This window comes from Marmota monax, unplaced genomic scaffold (assembly GCF_021218885.2).
Source record: "Marmota monax isolate L192 unplaced genomic scaffold, Marmota_monax_Labrador192_F-V1.1 WCK01_AAM20220418_F8-fsc00025, whole genome shotgun sequence".
In the NCBI taxonomy this organism is placed as follows: domain Eukaryota; kingdom Metazoa; phylum Chordata; class Mammalia; order Rodentia; family Sciuridae; genus Marmota; species Marmota monax.
Window position 1 is genome coordinate 1,847,496 of NW_026691950.1, and position 27,893 is coordinate 1,875,388.

Here is a 27,893-nt window from a genome sequence, read left to right on the forward strand (position 1 = left end):
CAAAGAAAGGGAAACAGGATTGATTTTCATGTAGGGTTGTTATGTACTTAAAAAGGATTGTTCAAAGTTATCTATTAACACTTTGTAAGGATAAATGGACCACTGAGACAAAGAAGCTTTTAAATTAAGTAAAATGTTGTCACATACAATACACATCCTTCAATATAAATTTTTTGAACACATGACCTGAACTAAGTACTGAAATACAGTGCTGAATAAAACAGATAAAACCCCTCCTCCACAGGAAATTTATATTTTAGGGTAGGATTACATACAAATAACTTTTTTTTTCAAAATCTAACTTCCACTTTATCAAACCACAGAACTTATAAAATAAAGACCAAAACCAAAATAAATAGATCCTATGCATTATATATATATACCTCAAAAATCTGTGCAAGCTGGACTTCTTTATTTGTGAAAATGGCATGTATACAGTGCACAGCCTGTTTTGCTTGGTGTGGAGTACCCCTCTTTGCTTTTTGATGTAAAATGGGAATTAAGGTCCTGCAAAAAATAATCATAGTTTTTTTTTTTTTTTTTGTTCCCTTTTTAAAGGCCATAAAACCACAAGTATTCTTTTGGTTGACTCCCATTCCCCTATTTGGATGTATGCAGAGAAGCCTCTGTTAATAATTATCTGATTTACAGAATGATTTAAAGCACCCTGTCTGTTCCCAAGTGCATACCAAGAAATACATGCTTCAAAGGCTATTATGAAGAGATATTTTCATTTAAACCTACCTCACAAATATGGAGAAATAATAACCATCTTTCATTTATAATCTAGAGCATGCTCCATGATATATTTTTACATTTACCTTCCGAGTAGATAATTCCTAAATTTTTAGTACCTTTTTGTAATTCCCTTTAATTATTTCAAAGTAGCCATGGAAAAACAGTAGCAAAAGGCCAAAGTTTTATTAAATAGCCAAAATAATAGGATGTACAAATGCATACATAATATTGATAAAATGATACGAAAAGTACAAACATCCTAATTTTAGCTTTTTAAAATAAACAAATAAGTATTTAATAATCAGAAGAAAACTTAAAAATAAAAAGGCAGATCTTAATAGCAGTATCCAAGGATTCAGACCATGCATCTCAACCAAAAAAATTGGAACAAATGCTAGTCACTATAAATCTGACTTCATATATATGAATACACCTCAAGTTTTTCTCCACAAAGAATTTAGAATTATGGGATTTGGATTTCAATGCCCAAATAGACTTCCACAACTGCAACCTATTTAGTCTTTTTTTTCCCCCACCTACAAACTCATTTAAGAATGTAACACTGTTTACATAATAACACCAGTGAATAAGAAAGGGATAGTTTTGAAAAAACTGTTTTTAAATGTATTATTAATTCCTCTTAGGAAAACTGAAATGAAACACAAATAAACTTCTTTGTTTTTTTCTAGAGTGCTAAAATACAATGGTGCCACTGGGTTGTTATTGAAATCTTCGGTGTTGTGATTTTCTGCTTCTCAGTAATTATATCCTTTTTTACCCATTACTATGCTTAAGAACATGTGTCCTTGTGTCCAAAGTTAACTCTTCCACTTTTACCCAACTGTTTTGTTTTTTTTTGGGGGGGGGGGGATATAATTTTTTAAAGAACAGATTTTTGCCTTACAAAAAAGAAAAGCATAGATTTTTCTTTTCTTTTCTTTTTTGGTACCAGGAATTGAACTCAGGGCACTTGGCCACTAAGTCACATCCCTAGCCCTATTTTGTATTTTATTTAGAGAAAGTGCCTCACTGAGTTGCTTAGTACCTTGCCTTTGCTGAGGCTGGCTTTGAACTTGCGATCCTTCTGCCTCAGACTCCCAAGCCACTGGGATCATAGTCATGTGCCACTGTGCCTAGCAAAAGCATAGACTTTTCTATTCAGAAAAACTCACCAGAAACTACCCTACCATGTCAATGATCTTTTTGATAATATACACATATAAAGATTATCATCTTTAGATTATAAACTCCTTAAGGGCGGGGACAGACTAGACAATTCTTTTGTGTTAGTCATTACAGTGCTGAGAATTAAAAGAATCTACATTAAATACTGAATTATTTCACAAATCATTAGCTTACAAATTTAAGAAAACCCTCAGGAGTCCATTTGTCCTACTATTATCCTATGAGGAAAAACTTTTTAGTATTCGGATATATCATGAACTACCTGGATATCCTAGGAGAATCTGACTCAATAAATATGAGCAATGTGTATTCTTCCTCTAAAAGATGTCTCCCACATATTTTAAATCTAAATATAAACTCTCAGCACAAATTTGATTCTGAGGATAACCTCTTTAAGATGCAAAGTGAAACCAAAATGTACTTCATTTTTATGAGGAGAGGGAGAGCTCATCTAGAGGGAGAGATCAAAGTAATAAAAGCACCACTGCCAATAACCAAGCAACTTATAAATACTTTATGAAGCACACCATTTGCCTCATTCTTGGTGAGAACAAGAACAATTTTATTGAGAAAAATAAACATAACACAGATTAGAAAGATATATTGTAATCTACCACTGACCTACATCCTAAGTCCTTTTAATTATTTTTAAATTTTGAGACAGGAGCACTAAGTTCGCCCGGCTGGATTTGAACTTGCAATCCTTAGCCTCCTAAGTAGCTGGAATTACAAGTATGTGCCACTGCGATTGTCTTGTGTTAACTTCTGACTTTTAATATTTTTATTTTATTTTATTTGTTAAATATTTTTAGTTGTCAATGGATCTTTTATTTATTTATATGTTGTGCCGAGGATCGAACCCAGGGCCTCACACATGCCAGGCAAATGCTCTACCACTAAGCCTCAACTGCAGCCCACTTTTAATATTTTAAATCATTTTTTTCGGAAATAGTTTATGTTTGTTTCTCTGTCTACATTTAACGGTGGTAGGATGAGCCAGCTGACATACAAAAAAAAAAAAAAAAAAGGATACAAAAAAATAGCTACCAAATGAGTAATTCCTCTCTCTTCTTCCTGAAAAGAAAACAATGATTTTATGGGCTTTCACACTTAGAAACTTTTGTGTTTACAATGCAAAAAAATATACTCACGATCGTATCTGGGGAAGGTCTGTTTCTATTTTGTGGCCTGTGTTTCTAAAAATTTGTATTGCAGCTTCTGCTACCTTATCATCCTCCATTCTTAGGCACTGTAACAAGGACTCATATGTCTCTGCAGAGTGGAACGAGGTAGGATGTGTGAAAGACAGAACCTAGAGGAACAGATATATAGATTTAGAAGTAGACAATGGTTCTAATATATTAAAAAGGGAAAATTATTTTCCATAATAAATAAAACGTGAAATTCTGCACACATGCTAGCTACACAGAACAGACAAAGATAAACTATAAGAAAATGTTAAATAAAATCTATCAAAAAGTTCATTTCTCATAACTATCAACAAAGAAGACATCATTGCAAACTGTGAATTATAATTGTAAACATATAATTATTCCTTTTTTTTTCTGTAATGGGGATTGAACTAAGGGGCACTCAACCACTAAGCTACACCCCCATCCCTATTTTGCATTTTATTTAGAGACAGGGTCTCACAGAGTTGCTTAGAGCCTGGCTGTTGTTGAGGCTGGCTTTGAACTCACAATCCTCCTGTCTCAGCCTCCCGAGCTGCTGGGATTATAGGCATATGCCACTGTGCTTGACTATTCCCTTATTTTTATGACATAACCCATAGTCTATCATTATGGGCCTTATAGCATCTTATATGTGACATGTCTACAAAGTTTATCTTCCATGAAGTGGAAATAATTCAGAATAGTATCAAGAATAAGGACTAAAAGTGGAGAGGAGGGAATTGAGCAGGTAGTCTTCATTAACTTATTCAACAAGAATTTATCAAGGAGCTTTGTAATGTTTTGAACAACCAATAAAAAAAAAAAGAAGAAGAATTTATCAAGGGCCTGGGATTGTGGCTCAGCAGTAGAGTGCTCGCCTAGCACAGGCGGGACCCGGGTTCGATCCTCAGCATCACATAAAAAAAATAAAGGCACTGTGTTGTGTCCATCTACACTTAAAAAATAAATATTTTTAAAATATTTTTATTTTATTTATTTATTTTTTATGTGGTGCTGAGGATCGAACCCAGGGCCTCACACGTGCTAGGCGAGTACTCTACTGCTGAGCCACAACCCCAGCCCCTAAAAAATAAATATTAAAAAAAAAATTATCAAACATGTCATGAAGTATAAAAATTGTCTCATTGCAGTTTGAAGTGGTATTATTTACTAATGCAGTTTTACTTATTTATTGAAACATGGGGAATTAAATTTGAACTCAGTAAAAAAAGTATAACCCAATTATTAAAATCTTATTCATGAAACAATGTACTAATTCTTTCAAATGAAATATTTTTTTTTTTTTTAAATATTTATTTATTTATTTATTTTTAGTTTTTCGGCAGACACAACATCTTTGTTTGTATGTGGTGCTGAGGATCGAACTCGGGTCGCACGCATGCCAGGCGAGCACGCTACCGCTTGAGCCACATCCCCAGCCCTCAAATGAAATATTTATGAGCATCTCAGTATGATCTTATCACTCACTTTTCTAAGCCCCATTGCACTAGTTGGTCTTTTTTCCCTTGGTTTATACTGCAGTGGTTTCAATTTCTTTCCCTCTTTACTGAATCCAATCATAGCTTTATCAACTGCTTGCCAGATTCAAGGACAGGTTGAAAGCCCCTTCCAGTACCTTTCCTTTCATGCCAGTGGCATTCCATAATCTGAAACCAAAACTTGCTTCCCATTACTTCCCCAAATAACCCTTTTCTTTTGTCATATCGTGACTACAAAATCTTGTTGCCTGGTTCTTATTAACTACTCAATTTATTAAATTCCTTGCCATCTATCATGATTATAAATTATTAAAAATTCCTTAATCAGATGCTATCATGTAACAGTTCCTATGGGCAGCCAAATGTCTCAAATGCAGGTTCTCTGGAAAGATGAGATTATAAAACATATACCATCATGAGTATAGCAGGCATGCAAATGATGAATGAAAGAGCAAAATAAACAAATATCTTTTAATGTAATTATTATGATGTAAAAGTTATTTTTATAACATCTGATTTCTATTACAAATTTTTAATATTTTGAATAATTTCCAATGAAACAAACCTGAATCTTGCATATCCTAAAGAGAATGCAAGTTATAGAAGCAAATGAATATAAAATACTTTAAGAAGTTCAAGTCCTCAAATAAATATAAAATACTCTATAGAAACAAATGAATATAAAATACCTTAAGAAGTTCAAGTCCTGAACGAATAGCTGTATCTGGACTTACACCCTCCTCTTCATCATCGGCTGTTCCCTCTATTGATTTATTCATCAATTTTACCAGTGCACTATTAAAAGAAGAAGATGTAAATTAGCAACAATACTAGCTTACTAACTATCATAATTGTTCTGGGTCAGAAACATACAGACTAAAATGATCAGATTCAAAGAAGTTTCTTTGGAGGATAAAACATTAAACTTTATTTTCTACCTGACAGTTGAGTTTACTGAAAAATAAAAACTAAAATCAATGACATGACATGCTAAAAAATGCATCATGCTATATTCATAAATACATTCATTAATTAGCATCTATTTAATTGTCAAAACTATAGAATTTTTTTTGTTTTTCAAACATACCTACCACCACAAATAGGATAAAAATCAGACAATGTAACAATATGTTACCATTTTAAGTTTAAAAAAGTGGGACCAGGGGTATAGTGCAGTGGTAGAATGCTTGCCTGGCCTGTGAGGAACATGGGTTTGATCCCCAGGACCACAAAAACCAAAACCAAAACCAAAACAAACAAACAAACAAACAACAACAACAAAAAAACAAATTTGATTTTTGATTTTGAGACTATTTTCTCATCAGTAATCTGAAGAAAGTATTATTTTATTATTAAATCATTAAATTCTTACAGCAAATATGAAAATATCTGGGTTAAATTATATTCCTTTGTTATAGACATTTCAAATTATTAATTTTTTGTTTGTTTTAAGATAAAGTCTTGGGCTGGGGGTGTGGCTCAGTGGTACAGTGCTTGCCTAGAACATATGAAGCTCTGGGTTCAATCCCCAGCAAACCTTGCACCCCTACCCCACACAAAAGAACCCTTTGGGCTGTGGACATAGCTCAGTAGTAGAATACTAACTTAGCATGTACGAGGCTCTGGGTTCAACCACAAAAAAAGATGGGTTAAAGCCAGCCTCAGCAACAGAAGGCACTAAGTAATTTAGAGACCCTGTCTCTAACTAAAATACAAAATAGGATTGGTAATGTGGCTCAATGGTTGAGTAACCCTAAGTTCAATCCCTGGTACCAAATAAATAAATAAATAAATAAATAAAATGTGGGAAGGGGTCTTCCTATTTTGCCTAGGTTGGCTTTGAACTTCTGGATTTAAAGCAATCCTCATGATATAGGAAATTCATAATAGCCACAAAATGGAAAATGCATTTAAAAAAAAGGTAATAATAATTTTCTTTTTCAAGTACAAAATACATATAGGATGCAGATGTTGAAATTTAAACTAATTTTAGCACTATAACTTCCTCTTTAGTTAGAAGAATAATTTAAAAATTCATCAACATCTTCAGCTGAAACAGTTTTTGAAGAAAGCAAATTGGATAGGTATGTATGTCTGTATTGTAAACATTATACCCACACATTCTGAGTAACAATCCTTTATCAAATACATACCTTACAAATATTTTCTCTCAGTTTATGTCCTGACTTTTCTAACATGAGAAAAATTGTTGAGAGCCACAGCCAAAGGGGCCCCAGCAAACTTCCAGCTGCCAGCAAACTTCCAGCTGCTGGCTGATGATTGGCTCACAGCGGCCCCAGCAACATCTAGCTGATTGGCTCCTCTGCGGTGATGCTCATTGGGCTGTTTCCCTGCCCTTTCAGACCACGGAGCTGCTCATTGGGGGACTTTTTTGGCTCCGCCCACGTGACCCAGCCAATCGGCCTCAAGAGCAGGAGGATTGTGGGAGGTGGAGAGAAGCTTGTGGGGGGAGAGAGAGGCTTGTGGAAAGCCGGTGGTGGCAGTTGAGGCTCTGAGGGTTTTTCCTGAGAGGCTGTTTTGTTTGGCGTGTGTGGTTCTAAAAATAAAGTTAGTTTCTTTTGACAAGTGGCTCCTGATTGTGCCCAGCCAGACTGCGGCATTTGGTGGCCCATACGGGGAATGAACCCGCGACCTTGGCGTTATCAGCACCAAACTTCCAGCTGCCAGCAAAAAATATTCTGGGCCACATGTGGTGGTACATGCCTAGATTCCCTTCAACCTGGAAGGCTGAGGCAGGAGTATCACAAGTTTGAGATTAGCCTTGGCAAATTAGTGAGACCCTGTCTCAAAATAAAAATGAAAAAGGACTAGGGATATAGCTCTGTGTTAAAGTGCCTCTGGGCTCAAACCCCAATACTGAAGAAAAATTAAAAAAAAAAAAAAAGAAACAACAATAATAAAAAACCTTAAAAAACACTAAGCAAAAACCCAGAAATAGGGCTAGGGCTATGGCTCAGTGGTAGTGAACTTGCCTGGCATATGTGAGTCACTTTGGTTTGATTCTCAGCACCACATATAAATAAATAATGGTCTATCAACAACTTAAAAAAAGAAATCCCAGAAATATCTGAACTAACACCAGCCCCCCAAACTTCAGAAGAAAACCCCATTGAACCATGCATGTATTTAAGATTAAAAGTATGATTGTAAAATTTTATACATGTATATGACTACAGGAGATGGGATTCATGCATATATTTATTTAATAAGAATTTACTGAGTACCTATCATATGCCAACTCTATGGTCTCTTTTGGAAGTAACAGTGCAAACAAGACAGGCATCAACCACTTCTACTTCTACTATGAGTCAAGGAGGTAAAATGTAAAGGTTCGATTCTTGAAATGAGGATTGTAGTCCTTCCTTTTATGAAAGCATTTTTTTCTCCTTTATAAGTTAGGTAAATACACATGCAGTATACTTCATAGGGATATCATAAAGCAGAAAACTATCGCCAATCCAACTGCTTCTTCAAAATTGAGAAGTCTCCTATGCTCTCCAAGAACTGTTAACAAACCTTTACTGTTCTAACTCAGGTCTAAATCCTTCTATTGAGCAAATAACTTACTTTTTACAGAATGGAAAATAATGGAGGCTTTCTTCAAATTTTCCATATCTTATCTTCTAACTTCTCTGCTATGGTATGGATATACCATGGATATTTGGTGTCTCCCAAGAGCTCATGTGTGAAAAAATGCAAGAATACCCAGAGGTGAATGATGTGATTATTTTATCACAATTCTGGATGCTAGAAGTCAAGATACCAGCAAGATTGATTGCCTCTTAAACCTTTCTCCTTGGTTTGCAGATGGACACCATCTTACTGTGTCCTCACATGGTCTTTTCTCTCTACACCTATCTCATCTTGTCCGAATCTTCTTATTTTATGAAAATAATGGTTGTATCAGATTATGGGCCATCTCTATGACTTCACTTTTCCACAAGTAACTCTTGAAAGTCTTATCTCCAAATATAGTCACATTATAAGATCCTGGAGGTTGGAATCCACATGAATTTGGGGATACACAATTCAGCCCATAACAGTAATGTTTGAATACTACTTTTTAAGAGCTATAACCTAAATCAGTGGATTGATCCATTGATACAAATTAACTATGCAGCAAATATCGGTAGGTAAGGTGTGACTGGAGAAGATAGGGGCATGCCTTTAATTTATATTTTGTCCCTGATGAGTGGAACTCTCTCTGCTTCCTAATTGTCATGTCCTAAGCTGTTTTCCTCTCAGACCCTTTGTCATGACATTCTGCCTTACATCAGGCCCAGAGCCTGATGTAAGTGATTGAGACCTCTGAAAACATAAAACTTTTCCTCCTCTAAAATTTTCTTGTCAGGTCTTTTGGTCACAGTGATGAAAAAGCTGACTAAAACATTCCTCTAGTTTGAGTCTGTGATTTTCTCATGTCATAGAGGATGTTACTTAGGGAATGCTACTCCATCATAATTATGTTCTCCCTTCCCCCTCTTCAACCTCTCTTCTGTTAGCATTTTTCAAATGAATTTAAATATTCAAAATTCTTTCATTATCAAGCACAGCAAAAGACTCTTCTTCAAGTTTACTCCCTTGTCATTACCTTTCTCCTTTACTTTTTTTCTTTTTTTTTAAATACAGGGATTGAACTCAGGGGCACTTAATCATTGAGCCAGTTCCTTAGTTCTTTTTTGTATTTTATTTAGGGAATGGGTCTATTTGTATTCCTTGCCTTGGGACTACTTTCTCCATCTTCGAAGACAATCTCCATACAAACTGAGCCACATCCCCGGCCTTATTTTGTATTTTATTTAGAGACAGTGTTCTCACTGAGTTGCTTAGTACCTTGCTAAGTTGCTAAGATTGGCTTTGATCTCCTGATCCTCCTGCCTCAGCCCCCCAGGCTTCTTGGGATTACAAGAGAGCGCCAATGTGCCTGGGTCTCCTTTACTTTTTTTTTTTTTTAATTTTGTTTTTAGTTGTAGATGGACACAATACCTTTATTTTACTTGTTTATTTCTATGTGGTGCTGGGGATTGAACCCAGGGCCTCACGCTTGGTAGGCAAGTGCTCTACCCCACTGAGCTACAACCCCGGCCCTCCTTTACTTTTAATAGCTATCTACATTACTCCTAAATCAGTTTAGAATTGTAGAATTTAGCTCTTTGATTTTCTCAAACCTTGAGGCAGCCAAGGGGCTCTTGTTGAGCAAGATCAGTTAATAGTAGGTTTGAGCAATGTTCTCTTTTCAAATATTATATCTGTTCTATGTACTGTGATATAGATGTTGGGAAGCATATCCTGCACCTTTCATATCCAAGGTGCTCTGAATTTGCCTTTGCTACCCCACAGAAACTATTTTGGTCATTGTGACTTTTTTTCTTTTCCTAATCTGATGGATACTTTTCAGTATTTAACTTATTTTACTTCTGGGTTCAGTACCCTCTGACCCCACTACTTTTTAGTCTCTTTTTGGCTTCAATGATATCACTTTTTTTTTTTTGTAGTAGTAGATGGACTACTACTAAACTACTACTGTTTGTTTTTATGTCTCACACATGCTTGGCAAGTGCTCTGCCGCTGAGCTATAGCTCCAACCCGATGATATCACTCTTGTGATGAGCAAGCCTCCTCAAAATTAATTTTTTTAAAATTTAATGAATTTCTTATCATTGGCAAGCCCCTTCTTATTACTCCTCAGGATTCAGTCCTGAATTGAAGTTCACAGTGCCTTAAATAACCTAGCCTTCAACACAAGGTTAGTGATTGGGACTATATTTTCCCTGCAATCTTCATTAGTAGTTCCTAATTTCTTTTACCACTCATCAAATATGCTACTTCTGGAGCCTTCTCTAACAACAAACCAACCCCACACAATATACGTTATGAAATTTTTCTTCCCCAGTTACCCAATGCACTTTACAAATTGTTGCAACAAGTGTATAGTAAGTGAATAAATAAACCCTCTGTAATTTAATATCCCATGAAGATCTGGCTACATGGAAGGAATAAATGATATATATTTCCCACTAAAATTAATACATTGGCATTCTTATAGATTAATCTGTATAAAAACCTAACTATAAATTGCTTTCTGAGATCAGACAACTCATGATGCTAATGGGGGGAAAAAAAAGTGAGTTTTTGATCTTTTGACAGTTGATATCAAACAATAGCTTATTATAATTTAATGAAGTAATGAAACCCTATGAGGCTAGTGGAGGTCTTGGTTTTCCGATGCCATTACACTTCTATTCCAAAATTAATACAGGTAGGGAAGAGTGTTATTTTTCCTCTACCATCTCTTTGATCTATCCCCTTAAAATCAAATAGTACAGGGCTGGGGGTGTAGCTCAGTGGTAGAATGCACACTTAGTATCTGTGAGGCCCTGGGTTCAATCCCCAATACATATATACAAAATACCCAAATTCTACAGAGTAAAGAACACTGACATGGAAAATAATATGCCTAGGTTTAAGTTATGGTTTTTGATAAAAGGAGCTGTGGACAAAGCACTTACTCTTTCAAATTTTTAATTTCTTAGTTTTCTTTTTTGCAAAGGAGGAAATTAGAGGCTAAGGAAATCTTAAAAAGAAGTATGCAAACATCACTGTTATGGGCTGAATTGTGTATCCCCAAATTCAATGTGGATTCCAACCCCCAGGATCTTATAATGTGACTATATTTGGAGATAAGACTTTCAAGAGTTACTTGTGGAAAAGTGAAGTCATAGAGATGGCCCATAATCTGATACAACCATTATTTTCATAAAATAAGAAGATTCGGACAAGATGAGATAGGTGTAGAGAGAAAAGACCATGTGAGGACACAGTAAGATGGTGTCCATCTGCAAACCAAGGAGAAAGGTTTAAGAGGCAATCAATCTTGCTGCTATCTTGACTTCTAGCCTCCAGAATTGTGATAAAATAAATTTTTATTGTTTACCCTATCAAGTCTGTGGTATTTTGTTATGACAGTACTAGCAAACTAAGATAACCAGCATTTCAATACAACCACAGCAGGGATTCACATAGATGAAATAACTAATTGCTCAGGCACTAGAATGAGGTATCCAAATTCTGAAAGTATGGAAAAAGAACCAACAAGTGCTACATAGTACCCCAATATCGAAAGGAGACACATATCTTGTCTATTGGAAAAAATGATTAGTGGAAAAAAATAAAATAAAATAAAGAGGCATTCACATAGACATTTCCAAAAAGAATTATCAGAATAAACTAAAACGTCAAAATGATGGGAATACTTAATAAAGAAAAAATAGCTGTCAGTGTTATGATACCAGACTGTTCTCTTTTTTTTTAAAATTTTTTACTTGTTTTAATTAGTCATATCTGACAGTAGAATGCATTTATGCACTTTGACATACCTTACATAGATGGGATATAATTTCTCATTTTTCTGAATGCACACACTGCAGAATCATATTGGTCATGTAGTCACATATATACATACTGTAATAATGTCTGTTTCATTCTACTATCTTTCCTATCCCCATATCCCCTCCCCCAGCCCCTCCCATCACTTCAAAAGCCTACCAACCAAGAAAAAAACCAGATGAATTCTCAGCAAAGTTCTACAAGACTTTCAAAGAAGAATTAATACCAATACTTCTCAAAGTATTCCATGAAATAGAAAAGGAAGGAATCCATCCAAACTCATTCTATAAGGCTAATATCACCCTAATACCAAAACCAGACAGACACATGAAGGAAAGAAAACTTCAGAACAATATCCCTGATGAACAATAGATGCAAAAATTCTCAGTAAAATTCTGGCAAATTGCATACAAAAACATATTAAAAAGATAGTACACCACAATCAAGTGGGATTCATCCCAGGGATGCAGGGTTGGTTCAACATATGGACATCAATAAGCATAATTCATCATAATAATAGACTTAAAAACAGAATCATATGATCATCTCAATAAATGCAGAAAAAGCATATGACAAAATACAGTACACCTTCATGTTCAAACACTGGAAAAACTAGGGATAGTAGGAACATACCTCAACATTGTAAAAACTATCTATGCTAACCCTAAGGTTAGCATCATTCTAAATAGAGAAAAATTGAAAGCATTCCCACTAAAAACTGGTCAAGACAAGGACATCCTCTTTTACCACTTCTATTCAACATCTTCCTTGAAACTCTAGCCAGAACAATTAGACAAAAGAGAAATTAGGAAAACGATTTCATTCACAATAGCCTCAAAAACAAAAACAAAAACAACAAACAACAAACAAAAACCTGGGAACCAATCTAACAAAAGAGGTAAAGACTACTACAATGAAAAGTACAGAACCTATAGAAATAAATGGAAGAAAATCTCAGAAAATGAAAGATCTTCCACACTCCTGGATAGGCAGAATTGGTATTGCCAAAATGTCCATATTACCAAAAGCATTATACAGATTTAACACAATTCCTATTAAAATCTCAATGTCATTCTTCATAGAAAAAGAAAAAGCAATCATTAAATTCATTTGGAAAAATAAGAGATCCAGAATAGCCAAAGCAATCCTTAGCAAAATGAGTGAAGCAGGAAGCATCACAATACCAGACTTTAAATTATACTACAGAGCCATAGTAACAAAAACAGCATGGTATTGGCACTGAAACAGACACACAGACCAATGGTACAGAATAGAAAACAGAGACAAACCCACAAAAATAAAGTTATCTCTTACTAGACAAAGACACCAAAAACATTCACTGGAGAAAAGATAGCCTATTCAAAAAATGGTGCTGGGAAAATTGGAAATCCATATGTAACAAAATGAAATTAAACCTCTATTTCTCACCCTGCACAAAAATCAATTCAAAGTGGATCAAAGACTTAGGCACTAGAACAGAGACCCTGTGCCTAATGGAAAAAAAAATAGGCTCAAATCTTTACCATGTCGGCCTAGGATCTGACTTCCTTAACAAGACTCCTAAAGTGCAAGAAGTAAAATCAAGAATCAATAAATGGGATGGACTCAAATTTAAAAGCTTCTTCTCAGCAAAGGAAACAATTAATAACCTGAGGAGAGAGCCTACAGATTGGGTTAACGAATAGAACAGACAATTCACAGAAGAAATACAACTGATCAACTAATATATAAAAAATTGTTCAACACCTCTTGTAACTAAAGAAATGCAAATCAAAACTACTCTAAGTTTTCATTTCACTCCTGTCAGAATGGCAATCAAAGAATACAGGCTGTTTTCTTTTATCTTTATTTCTTATAATCATCCAACAAGATTTTATATGCATATTATTAGTGAAAACTCTGCTAATTAGAGGACTTTTCCCAGAGTCACAAAGTTCACTTATGTTTTTGTATTTTTACAGTGCCAGGGATAGAACCCAGGACATCATACAAACTAGGCAAGCACACTACCACTGAGCTACATTTCTGGCCTTGGACTTGTATTTTGAAACCAAATGTGTTTAATGTCAACTCTGTCCTCTTTTAATATGCCATATTGTTCTCACATATCAAGTGAACAATAATAAATTATACACTACATAGAGCATTGTGTCGCCAATAAAATGTTTAAGAAAACTCAGAAATTGGTTGATAGCCATACAAATCAAAAATTTTCTTGTGTTCTTGGTTTTCTTTAATGAGTACATATGAGTACATAGACTAAAAATAAACACAAGAATTCTTTTTTAATATATTTTTTAGTTGTAGGTGGACATACAATATCTTTATTTCATTTTTATGTGGTGCTGAGGATCGAACCCAGTGCCTCACACATGCTAGGCGAGTACTCTACCAGAGCCACAACCCCAGTCCCAAGAATTCTTATAAATAAAGTCAAAGATAATTAAATGAGTAGGCCTTTCTACAACCTAAATGTTTTATGCCCCTACCATTAAAACAAAGTAAAAAAGGAACATTTTTTTTAAGTCTCTGTAGGGGCCCAGAATTTAAACTTAGAACACTGTAGTTTAGGATTATAATCTATTTTTATTGCATGTTTTCTAGCTTACCTTATGGCTTCTGAATCAATGTGCACAGGTGCAATTCTTTCCAAAAGAAATTTGACCATCTCTAGAAAAGGATTTGTTGGCTGCTTAGGATTTGCAAGTTTCCGAGCTATTTCTCTCTAAAGAAAGGAAAGAGTTTTAACATAAGTATGACTCACTTTGATGTGTTTGAAAATAAAAATGACTAAGTATAAAAAAATTTTTTTTAATCCAAAACTAGTAGGAGTGAAAAAATTTTTTGTTTTAGACTAAGAAATTTAGTACACAACTTTTTTTTTTTTTTTGGTGGGGGTTACTGGGGACTGAACCAAGGGGGTTCTAGCACTGAGCTAACATTCCCAGCCCTTGATATTTTTAGTCAGGATCTCACTAAGTTGCTGAGACTGGCCTCAAACTTGAGATCTTCCTGCATTAGCCTCTTGAATTTTGAGATCTTCATTGGTATGTTTAATTGGTTTTTATTATTTCATAATTTGATGGAATACTTTGTTTTCTTTAAGTTAATTTCTTCCTTTTAAAAAGGGGGATATTCAACTGCTCACAGTGGTACATGACTATAGTCCCAGTTACTTGGGAGTCTGAGGCAGGAGCATTCCTTGAGCTGAATCATTTGAGGCCCACCTGGACAACATAGGGAGATCTAGTTAAAAAAAACCAAAAAACAAAAACATGGTAAGAAAGGTATGATTGGGAGTATGTTCACAAGTGAATAAATATTTTGTAAAGTTATTTAGATTAGGAAGTACACAGTTGAGGAATGAGAATAATGCACTCCTCTACAATTTTTTAAAAAATATTTTTAAATTGTCAGTGGACTTTATTTATTTATATGTAGTGCTGAGAATTGAACCCAGTGACTCAAACGTACTAGGCAAGTGCTCTACCACTGAGCTATAACCCCAGCTCTACAATTTTAATTTGTTATAACTGGAACACAGAATTACTGCAAGCTATGTGATGTAACCAAGTATAAAATTAACTCAATTTAAGCTTAAAGATGGTGGCATTATATCAAATAGTGACTACAAAGAAAGATATTCTTGTTGGAAGTTTCTAAAGAAGATGGACTTAATTATAGAGACTGACTCTCTCAAAGACAAGACAAAATTTATAATGTACTGGGCACTGGAGAAATAAATGAATGTTAACAACAAGGCTTCTGATCAAATAATTCTTTAAAATTTATTTTTGTTTAAATTTTAGTTGTAAATGGATGATACCTTTTATTTATTTTTTATGGATCAAACTTAGTGCCTTACATGTGATCGGCAAGTGCTCTACCACTGAGTTACAACCCCAGCCCCTAATCAAATAATTCTGATAAGTAAATATGTATTTTAGCTGACAGGATAACACCTTTTTTTTTTTGAGATGGGTTTTTGCTGTGTTGTCAATGATGGCCTTGAACTTGAACTCATAATCCTCCTGCCTCAGTCTCCCCAGTGGCTAGGATTATAGGCACACACAAACAAGCTGAGCTAAATACTGTACATTCAGGTGTTTTTAGAACTATAAAGCAGTAATAAATAGTAATTGCTCTATTTATAACCTTTTTGCATAAAAATGATATTTTTAGTGATATCTTTATATTGGAGGACAAGATTAAGAAAAAATTTCTATTGTCGACTTTAATTTTAATGACATAAATTGACATATTTATACAAATTACATTAATTTGAACACCAGCCAGATCAGTTATTTGAGTGTAAGTCCCAAGAATTAAGATTCTGAAGAAAATCACTAAAAATCATTAGAATTTGCCCAATTTATTTTAGCATGCTGCAATTAACCAGGCAAAATGTGAGCATTTGAGAAAATAAAATATTTTATTCATGCTTAGTTGTTACATTGTGCTAAGTCCCATTTAAAATCTGAGATTTAATACTTTATAATCTTTTAAAATTAGTGTTATTTGGTGAGGTATTCCCAAATCCTTCTAGTGTAAAATTTAGTTGCTTTAATATTTCGGAGACTGCCTAACAACAAATGTGACTAGTGGAAAATTGCTAGGCAGACTATACTATCAATGCTTTGAAATAGCTTACTAAAAAATGGAAAAATAAAATATATAGTTTAGTTATGACTAATAACTAATTAGTCATAATAGTTACTATGCACAGAACAAAGAAATAAGTGTCAAGGAGAAAAGGGTCACACATTTGAATACAGTAATAGAGCTACATAAAATAAACCAATGTATATAAGCAATAATACTAGACAGTTTTGTTTTTTTTTTCCTTTTTCCCATTTCAGGGTTTGGTTATGTTGCCTGGTTTGGTGCGAATTCACAATTTTCCTGACTCAGCCTGCATGGGTGGCTAAGGTTATAGACATGCCATTCCACACAGCTCACAAAGAGATAACACTTACATTTTTATATTCCTTTTTAATGGTTTTACATTTAGGTGACTGGTCATAACAATAATTTATGTAGGTAATACTTAGGTAAATAAACACAGCAGTTGTTTTAGAATATAAACGTGATAATCTATGTGATATTGGGGTTAAACATCAAATCAAGTTAGTTTGTGGCAGCAATAAAGTTTATCTTTTTTCCTTACACTTTTAAGAAAAAAATTTAGAAGCCTATATATACCTCTAATAAACAAAAACACATAAGACCAACAAGAAATTTTTCTAATTGAATAGTAGTTGAGAAAGCTTTAACCAAAAGTAACCATATGCAATCCTGTTAGGAATCTGTTGGCAGAATGAGTTTTTAAAAAACAATTGTTTTTTTCTGAATCTCTGACAATTTTTTAAGAAATTTTTTATCACATCTGTGCTACAGTTTACCAGGAACAAAAGTCCTACTGCTTTGTCACTTTACTAAAGCTCAGGATACAAAGGCTGGTGATAGAAAACAGGTTTACCCAAAGCTGGGACTGAGGAAGATTGAGACCTTTCTGTCTCAAATCTCCATCTCTGAGGGGCTCAAGGATGGTTTTATGAGAGGAGAGGGAATATGGGACAAAAGATAGAAAATATACACATGTGGATTTAGCTAGGCTGTGCTATTCAGCAATATGTCACAGTTTCTGTTACCTTGGTGCCTACCAGGGCCAGTTGCTTCTCAGTTTCCATTCTCAGCATGAGGAAGTTCACAAGTAAAAGCAATTGGAGCTTTTAATTTCAAAGAGGCTATTACACTGCCAGTGCACATTAATACTACTAATGCTTATTATTTACAAAGTGCTTAATATTCTTAAGGAATATTGAAGAAATAACCTATAATCAATAAGGTTATAATTTATAAACCCTATTATTATAAAAATAAGAGTTATTAAAATGATGTATCCATCTACCTTTCCTTTTTGTACATTTTTTTCTTATTTTGACAATAAAAAAGTATTAGCTTCTTAGAAGTATTCTTTCTTATGCACAGTAATCCCTCCTATATCCCTTTTGTGTTTTCATAGCCAATCAAAATAATTCCTAAAAAGATTTAATATTATCAAGTATCAAGTATTTTTTGCAGTTAGAATCAGTAAGTTAGGTAAGAATATAATAATTTATCATAAGAAACAATTTCCAAAGCTTTAACTTCCATGTAAAAGTGGATCTGCATCATTGTCATTAAATAAAAAATTAAAGCATCCTATGAGTGTTACTAAAATATAAGTCAGCATCTCTCTCCCCTTTCCTTCATATTTTTTCCTACCTCTTCCAGGAGATATAACTGTGCTAATAAATATTGACCTGGCCTGAATCTCGGACTTGTAAGCACAACTGCTCAAATACCACACATGGTTATCTTCTATTCCTATAGCATCTGCTTTGATAGCCAGTCACCCAAGCCAGAAATGCTGACACAGTGGTCTAACTCCAACTTATCCTTTAAAAATCAATTCAGGAGTCACTTATAGAACAAGCCATTCCCTAATTCCACACATTCCTGAGATGAGTGATGCTCTTTCGTGTTATCAAAGCACATGATTCTATCAGAACACTTACCATACTGTATTTGCTATTGAAATCAACTCATCTGTGTCTGTTACCTAAAGTATAAGCTGGATGATAGGTCATATATGATACAAATTACTAAACCATGCAGTGATTACAGTGTAAGCTTGGGTCTGGGGGTGTGGTGCAATGGTAAAGTGCTTAGATAGCAGGTGCAAGGCCCTGGGTCTGATATCCAAACAAATCATAAACAAAATGTAAGCTTGATCCAGGGAGAAAGGGACAAAGAATATTTGGATTTCTGAAGATATAATGTATATCTAGATAACTCTGTAGGGAAGGGGTTTCTTAAATGTGGTTCAAAAACCACACAACAGAATGACATTGAGACTTTGTTAAAAGATAGATTCATGATCCCATTTCATACCTGTTTTATGGGTCCCTACTGCTTGTCATCTATGTGTAATACCATAAGAACTTTAAATCTATAGGCAGTGAAGGGGGCCTTGTATTAGGCCATATATAAAATTTCATTTTTACATTATTCTTTTTAAAATCCCAAGAAGTTGGTAATATTTATAGATGAAGAAAATGAGGCTCTGAAATGCTGACTTTTCAAAAAAAAAAGGTTATTTTTTAGTGTTAGGTGGACACAATATCTTTATTTTATTTTTATGTGGTGCTGAGAATCGAACCCAGTGCCTCACGCATGCTAGGCGAGTGCGCTACCACTTGAGCCACATCCCCAGCCTCTGAATGACTTTTTTTAAAAAATATTTTTTGGTTGTAGATGGACACAATATCTTTATTTATCTTTTTGTGGTGCTAAGGATCGAACCAAGGGCCTCACACATGCTAGGCGAGTGCTCTACCACTGAGCCGCAATCCCAGCCCCCGCTGAGTGACTTATTAATGTTCACACTAGTAGTAAGTGCTATAGGTGAAATTCAAATTTAGGACTGTCTCATTATATGTTAAATAAGCTTCCTAAAAAATCTTAAAATTTGGGATCTGCCATTATAGTAAGGCCATGAAGTATCAAATAGCAAGCACAGTTGAAGTGGTAGCAAATATGTTATCCTTCTGTAAAACCAAAGTGTGGAAACACAAAACCCAAAAGAAATGTAATGCCATTCACTGCATACCCTCTTATACTCTCCACATACATGCACATAAGTTTTAATCCATAGTATGTCTCTGCTGATAGTCCTTACAAAGTATTCTCTAAAACTTTTTCAAGTATGTTACTAAGACAAAGGGGAGGAAATTATTAGATATCTATTCCTACTGTTACTGAGTATTATTCATCTCTGTGACATAAAACATGATTATTTTTTGGAAAAACTCTTAAAAGATGGAAACAAAGCTATACAGAATGACAGAAAACAAATTTTATACTTAATTTTTTCCTTTATTCCATTCTTCTATGTCAGAATGAAATGATTCAAGGACGTCAGAGAAAATATGTAACTAATACACAGTACCCATGAGAAAAAGGACAAAATGATAAGATATTCTGGAAAATGGCAAGAACTTTTTCTAACAATGGTTGTTTTCTTGAGTTTTTAAAAGGTGTTCTTTTCAAATGAAAGCAAATAGATAAATTAACGAATACACTCAAGTTACACAATGCTAATATAATACCTAGAAAAGAAGGAATCATTACTATACTTTATCTTCATCTCCATCTTCATCTTCCTAATTCCTAAAATCAGGAGCACTTATTGGCTGCACTGTACAGTTACTCATTGTTTACATTCATACTCAGGTATTGTGGTTTATGTATGCTTTGCATACAGTTTTTTTTTTAAATTTTTTAATATTTATTTATTTTTTAGTTCTCGGCAGACACAATATCTTTGTTTGTATGTGGTGCTGAGGATCGAACCCGGGCTGCACGCATGCCAGGCGAGTGCGCTACCGCTTGAGCCACATCCCCAGCCCTGCATACAGTTTTTAATTTGGAAACTCTTGGTGCTTGTGGTCTTAAATTTCCTTTTTTTTTGGTACCAGGGATTTAACTCAGGGACACTTGACCACTAAGCCACATCCCCAGTCCTTTTTTGTATTTTATTTAGAGACAGGGTCTCACTTAGTTACTTCATGCCTTGCTTTTTGCTGAGGCTGGCTTTGAACTCTTGATCTCCTGCCTCAGCCTCCCGAGCCTTTGGGATTATAAGCGTGCACCACCGCACCCAGCCAAATTTCCTTTTCTTTAAATTCAATGTTTTTCTTTGAAAAATCGAGTGATCAAACCAAATATCTCTGAGGTATCTTCAAGCTGTTTTTGCTCAATGATTCAATTACTCAGATTCCCCCCTCCTCCCCAGGACACAATGCTCTGAAACTGGAATTCAAGATGCCAACGGGGTAAATGAAACCTCTAATAGTTGTTTCCAAATCATCTATCTCAGAAGTGCAAAGGTTTAAGTAGTCTGGACACTTGGACATCCACATTACTAGGCACAACAGAAGAGCACATTTCCCTAAACTGGCTCCTTCAATGTCCTCCTAAACACTGATCTGTTTAAATCTCTGACTGAATAAAAGATATTTTATTATAAAATATTCTGTTCTATGCTCCCAAACCACTTTGTATATGTATCTATTATAATCCTTATCCTTTATCACATATTTAAATAATTATATCAAATCTAATCCTTTTTAGAACACAGACATAAATAACTAAATAATTACCTTTGTCTTATTCATCTTTTTAAGTCTGGTCACAAGCATAGTGTTTGTCATATATGTGTAATATCATAAGAACTACCACTTATTTAAATCCAGGACCCTATATATGTATATATATAGATAGATGAGGAAAATGAGGCTCAAAAATATTGAATAACTTACTAAAGGTCATATTGGTAGTAAATGGTATAGCTGAAATTCAAACTAGGACTCTGTCTCATAAAATGCTGAGTAAATGAACGGATGAAGGTTTCTTTCCTGATATTTTCAATGATGCTGGTTTTCTATAAAATAAGGAGTCCAAGAATAGAATGAGGACAAAAGTCTACATAGGAATTTATCTTATCTATAAATGAAATCACATATATGACAACATTGATATTGCTGATTTATTACAGGGGTTATTTCCATGCTAACACACAGGAGAAGAAAATGCATGCACACAAAGCATTTAGATCATTCTTATCATTTATTCAATGAATATCTACTAAATACAAAATACTTTATCTTACTCAATTCCTAGGAAAAACCTCTCTGGCTTAGATCACTAATTTTTTCCTGGAATGTAGCTAGAGAATGAGTGGTAAATAACGAGAACTAAGTTGACCACAGAAATACTTCTCAATAATTCAGGGCTCACACTACTGTTAAATTCATACAAAACATTAAACACCAAAAGGCTTTAATGAAATACAGACTTCTACAAGTAAGCTGGGAGAACAAATGTAAAAGTATAATTTACTAACCACACAAACGTCTGCTTGTTTGCATGAACAGGTTGGGCTGATTAATAACTCCAACTGAGACCGTAGTTTCTCATCATCACCAAGAACCTGGTTAAATTTCTTCACAAAATCTTGTGCTTTCCCAGGATCAGGCAAATTCTCTATAAAATTAAGAGGGAACTAATATTAGGAAAGAAAAACTACTAAACTAAAAGCAACTGTCATAAAAATATTGATGAGTCATCAAAGGAATACTGGACAAACTGGTTCTTAGAAATAATTAAATTAAGAACTATTTTTCTTAGCATTAAGTTGATAGTTTATGGGGTGAACTAATTGTCTGTTTTGATATATAGTATATATTTACTGGGTGAATAAACATACTCACTTGCTATGGTCATCAGTTTTCCAAACATGGCAGAACAGTTAGCCTCTGACTGAAATTTAAAATAGAAAAGAAAGAACAACCAGTCACACATGCTAATTTTTGTAAGAAAATACAATAATCATTATTGTACATGCTTCATAGTTTTAAAAAACTTCATCATTATCTACCCACTGAAAATGGTTTACCAATCTACACACTAAGTTAACAGCAAATAACTATTAAGAGGCAACAAACTGTTAAGACAAACAGAAGGAAAGAAGATGTTAGTAGGAAGTTCTTCAAAAATATCTAAAAAGTAACCATGATATATAACCATGATAGTATACACATGGATTCCCAGCTACTCAAGAAGGAGGATCATCTGAGCCCGGGTGTTTGGGGCCAGTCTGGGCTCTATTGTTTGGCAGTGCTAGGCTATTGGACCCAGAGTCTCACACATACTACGCAATCACTCTATCATGGAACTACATCCTCAGTTCCTTTTATTGTTTATTTTGAAATAGGGTCTTGCTAAGTTGCCCAGATGGCTTCAAATTTACAATCGTCTCTTGACTCAGCCTCCCAAAACCACCATCTCTTAAAAACTTAGAATAACCTCCCCTTCAAAAAGTATTTCCTTCACAATTACAACACAAGGAATTAATTAATAATAATAATTTATATTAAATTGGAATAATTTGGAAAAGAAGTTGGTATCCCCCAAGTTGATCCCCAAGAGTGACATTTGTTGGAACTCTTGATATAGCCATGTCCATTAATTTATGAGTGCCTATAACTGCTTTTGTCCTACACCAAGGAAGAGTTGAATTAAGTTTTTACTTCTAGTTATTTACAAAAAAGTTTTGACAAGCCCCTCCTCTAACATCCCTGGATCCTTGAGAAATCTGTCTACAGTTCCCAGGGTTAAGAATACTGTTCTAGGGGTTGGGGTTGAGGTTGTAGCTCAGCAGTAGAGTGCTCATCATGAGGCCCTGGGTTCGATCCTCAGTACCACATAAAAATAGATAAAATTAAGGTATTGTGTCCAACTACAACCAAAAACAAATATTTAAAAAAGAATAAAATGTATTATTCTAGCAAAACATAGTTAAAAGTCCATCAAGAACATTCAAGCTTTTTTCTACCTGCCTTCCAAAAAACTTTGAGTAGAATTTGTTATTTTGACACTGGTATTATAGGATTGATACTTAATATTGATTTTACATTGAAGGAACAAGAAAATATATGACTTTTGAATAGTACTATGTAACATTTAATCATGACAATAGCCTATAAATTTAAATAAATCATGAACTTACTGTAGGCTGCTTGTGCAAATCCAATAGTTCGCGTACATGACTCCGAAGCATGTTCTGACATTTCCACATTTCATTGAGAGCTCTGTAAATAAAGTTATAAATATAAAAAAAAAATATTACTTAACATTACTACAAATTATTCAACTTAATTTTCTGTTACATGGAATATATACACTATTTTTCTACATCTACACAAAATTTTAAGCAAATATTTATTTACTAGGATTTATGACTATATAATATAAATGGTAACTAGAAAGCTCCTCATAAGAGGAACTTATTATTTTGATTTTATTTTTTATGGTCCTGGGGATGGAACCTAAGGCTTTATCCATACTAGGCAAACTCTCTACCACTGAGAAGAAATATCTGAGAAAAGAAGAATTTTGCAGTTAAATAAAGAGGCTCAGAGATAGCCAGAGTATTCTGGCTGAAGGAGTGATAAAGTGTCTAGGTGTATGGCACACATAGAAAACTGAAGAACATTTATGGGGAAGGGAGGGGGGATAGTAGAGGATAGGAAAGGTAGCAGAATACAACAGTCACTAGTATGGCAATATGTAAAAACGTGGATGTGTAACCGATCTGATTCTGCAATCTGTATATGGGGTAAAAATGGGAGTTCATAACCCACTTGAACCAAATGTATGAAATATGATATGTCAAGAGCTTTGTAATGTTTTGAACAACCAATAAATAAATAAATAAATAAATAAGAAAAAGAAAACTGAAGAACATTTATGTGCTTGGACTACAGAGTGTAGTGGGGAGCATAAATAGCTGTAGCTAACCATAGATAGGAAGCAGATGAAAAAGGTCTTTTGAATGCCAGGCTAAGGAATCTATATGAAGGGATACCAACCATTTATTTGTTTGTTTATTTATTAAAAATATTGTTTTTAGTTGTAGGTGGACACAAAAGCTTTATTTATTATTTATTTTTATGTGGTACCGAGGATAAGCCCAGTGCCTCACATGAGCTATATAAATTAAAGTTTATACCTATATATGTAATTATACAATTATATACAGCCCCGATACTCATTTCTCTCCATGATTACAGACTTTCCTCTCTTACAAATGCCCTCTATACTTCCAGGTGTCCAGAGTATCTCTAAGAAATCCTTCTGAGTGCCCTGGCCAGATATTTAGAAATACAAAGGGATATCAAACCTTAGGCCAAGTTACGTGTAATCCTAGCTACTTGGGAGATTATTGCAGGAGACTTCAATCTCGAGATGCCAGTCTTGGCAAATTAGTGATACCCTGTCTTTTTTTTTTTTTTTTTTTAATTTTTTTTTAATGTTTATTTTTTAGTTTTTGGCAGACACAACATCTTTGTATGTGGTGCTGAGGATCGAACCCGGGCCGCGCGCATGCCAGGCGAGCGCGCTACCGGCTTGAGCCACATCCCCAGCCCGATACCCTGTCTTAAAATAAAAATAAAAGGGCTATGGATGTAGTTCAGTGTGGTAGAGCACCCTTGGGTATAATCCCCAGTACCACAAAACACACACATTTAAACCCTTAGGCAAGCATTTTACTATCAGGAGTGGCATTAATAAAGCTGTCAAAGAATTATGGCTAATGCCTCCTGATGTGATATATATTACCTTCAAGGAATTTTTGCTAAAAATGGATGATTATAATCTAATAGTGAGAAAACATCAAAATAATCCAAATGGAGACTAAACAGCAAAATAATCCAAATGGAGACTATGTTATACAAAATAATTGGTCTATGATAACTCTTCCAAAAAACAGTCATAAAAAGAGATTGAGTAACGATTCCATATGTGATATTTAATCCCAGATGAGACAAACCTGCACATTATATGAACAACTGAGGAAAATTCGAACACATATAGTGGATTAGACACTGTTAAGGTTCTATAAGAAAATATCTTTGTTTATAATGAGTCAACACTAAAGTATTTATATCTAAAGGGATCCACATCTGCAAATTATTCTCAAATGTTTGGGAAGAAAATGTATATATAGAGATAGAAAACGTGTAAAATGTATATATAGAGATAGAAAACGTGTATATGGTCAAAAATGATGGTTCTGAGTAAAGGGATGTTACAACATTCTGTATGCAAATTAAAGTTTATACCTATATATGTAATTATACAATTATATACAGCTTATTTACACACACAAATACATATACATATACATACATACATATATATATATATATATATATATATAAAATACAGCTGAAATCCTAAATCAAAAGTCTCAAAATTCTTAATACAGGACTCAATTATTTTGTGTGCATTTTAATTGACTTTTTTTTGGTGGTATTGGTATTGAACCCGGGGTACTGAACTACATCCTCAGTTCATCCTTTTTATTTTTTATTTGAGACAGGGCCCAAGTTGCCCAGGCTGGCTTTGAGCTGGCGATCCTCCTGCCTCAGTCTCCTAGTCACTGGGACTATAGGTGTGCACTACCACCACACCCGGCTCCAAGCAAAATTATTAATAGTGCTTCCTTTCTGTCTTAAAATATTCATTAGATAATTAAATGCACATCTTATGTAGAGGTGATGAAGATATGCTCTAAAAAAAACAAAAACAAAACAAAAAAAACCCTACTCATTTATTAGTTTAGTACTTAGTATGAAAGGATAAAGGAGAATAGTATAATTTAGATACCCACCAGGTATTCTGACATGGGGACTTTGTTGAATGTCTGAGAACATATTACGACCCAGTTGTCAAATACACTGTGAGGGGGCTGGGGTCATGGCTCAGTGGTAGAGCACTCGCCTAGCATGTGTAAGGCACTGGGTTCAATTCTCAGCACTATATATACATAAATTAGTTAAGTAAAGGTCCATTGATAAGAAAAAAAACAACAACAACAAAAAAAACACTATGAATATAGGAATAGCTTTGCTGTTGACTGATCTGAATTTAAATAATATTTTTCTCTATAAATATTTGCCTGAGTTTCTTGAATTATAACAATTAGATAAGATGACAACAACAATAATTAGATAAGATGAAGTAATTTTATAAAATTTTCAAAAATAATTTAGTCATTTGAAAAATAACTTACTTTACAGCATTTGGATCCAAACTAGCATATAAATAATATAAGCATTTCATTCTCTCTTCTGTTTCCAGATTGTGGGGCACAAGATACTGAGCAAAAATTTTCTCTACCAATAGTCTGTGAAACAAGACCCAAAACGCACAATTATTTTATTTTTAAAGTGATAATAGTCATTTTTACCATTTTGAAGAAAGATACCAAACCAATAGTGTATTCACATACGATGGGAAACATCAGGATATAATCGGTTTTTCCAATGGAAGATGTTCTACAGTTATTTTTAAATTTAGAGGCAGTTACTGCTTGTGGCTTCAAGTTATAATGTGTCCTTATGAAACATTTATTCTAGGATAGTAAAATGTTATTCCTAAACACTGGGCAGGCTGTACCACCTATTCTTCAACAGTCCAAAACTAACAAATTAGTTAACACTACATATAAAGCTATGATTCTAATTGTCAAGAAACTCATTAATTTCCTCTGATTACAGTTCAGTTCCTTTCCCATGTTGTCACAGAGAGAAAACAAGAGGATCTCCTTTCTAATACTTCCTGAAAATATGTATATTGATTTTTCTTCTCTCCATATTCTAAATTCTTTATCAATACTGGAATATCCTTCTTGCAAAACTTATATCTATTATTCAGTACTACTGGAATAAGAAAACAAAGAGCTCTTCATTGACCAATTAAATACATTACCTGTGATACCCAAGTAATCACTCTAATTCAATAAAACACTGCAAAGTATTTTACAAAAACCAAGTATCATTAACCCAATCCATTATAAAATTTGAAGTAGCATTGAGAAAATCAAAAGAATGTAATAATGCCTCTATTGGTAATGACAGTGTTGCAAAAAGGAAAACTAATAATTATGAATTATCAAACAATACTGCAGGCAAAGAAAGGACCATTGTGCTTTACATTTATTATTTTATTTAATCCACATGACAATCCTGTAAAAAGTGCATTAAGAAAATTTCTCCTTTTTATGTTAAACTGATATGCACAGAAGTAAAATCATAAGGGCCACAGCAAACAGCTGTCTCTGGTCTGGTTGACTACAAAATCTTTGCCTAGTTTACTATTACTATGCTACCTTACAAACTTATTTAAACATAGTATGTAAGAATTCATAGAAAGTTATTTCTAAATTTAGAAATAAAGTATTTAAAGTTAGATTAAGACATTTAAAAATGAAAAGCAGTTT

The 27,893-nt window shown here is 34.0% G+C and overlaps 1 protein-coding gene across 4 annotated transcripts in view; it reads right to left on the reverse strand.

Moving 5' to 3' along the window:
- Positions 1–27,893, reverse strand: part of Pds5a (PDS5 cohesin associated factor A) — a 143,702-nt gene that overhangs the window by 37,504 nt on the left and 78,305 nt on the right. For 3 of the 4 annotated variants that reach the window (XM_046451779.2, XM_046451850.2, XM_046451919.1), the window contains exons 13-20: positions 26,685–26,798; positions 23,616–23,697; positions 22,318–22,366; positions 21,951–22,090; positions 14,611–14,726; positions 5,284–5,389; positions 3,075–3,235; positions 384–507 (exon numbers count right to left, since the gene is read on the reverse strand). In XM_046451779.2, coding sequence (XP_046307735.1) covers positions 384–507; positions 3,075–3,235; positions 5,284–5,389; positions 14,611–14,726; positions 21,951–22,090; positions 22,318–22,366; positions 23,616–23,697; positions 26,685–26,798 — 892 coding nt within the window. Of the gene's footprint in view, positions 1–383; positions 508–3,074; positions 3,236–5,283; positions 5,390–14,610; positions 14,727–21,366; positions 21,489–21,950; positions 22,091–22,317; positions 22,367–23,615; positions 23,698–26,684; positions 26,799–27,893 lie in introns of those variants that run through there. The other variant, XM_046451993.2, reaches the window with a different exon arrangement.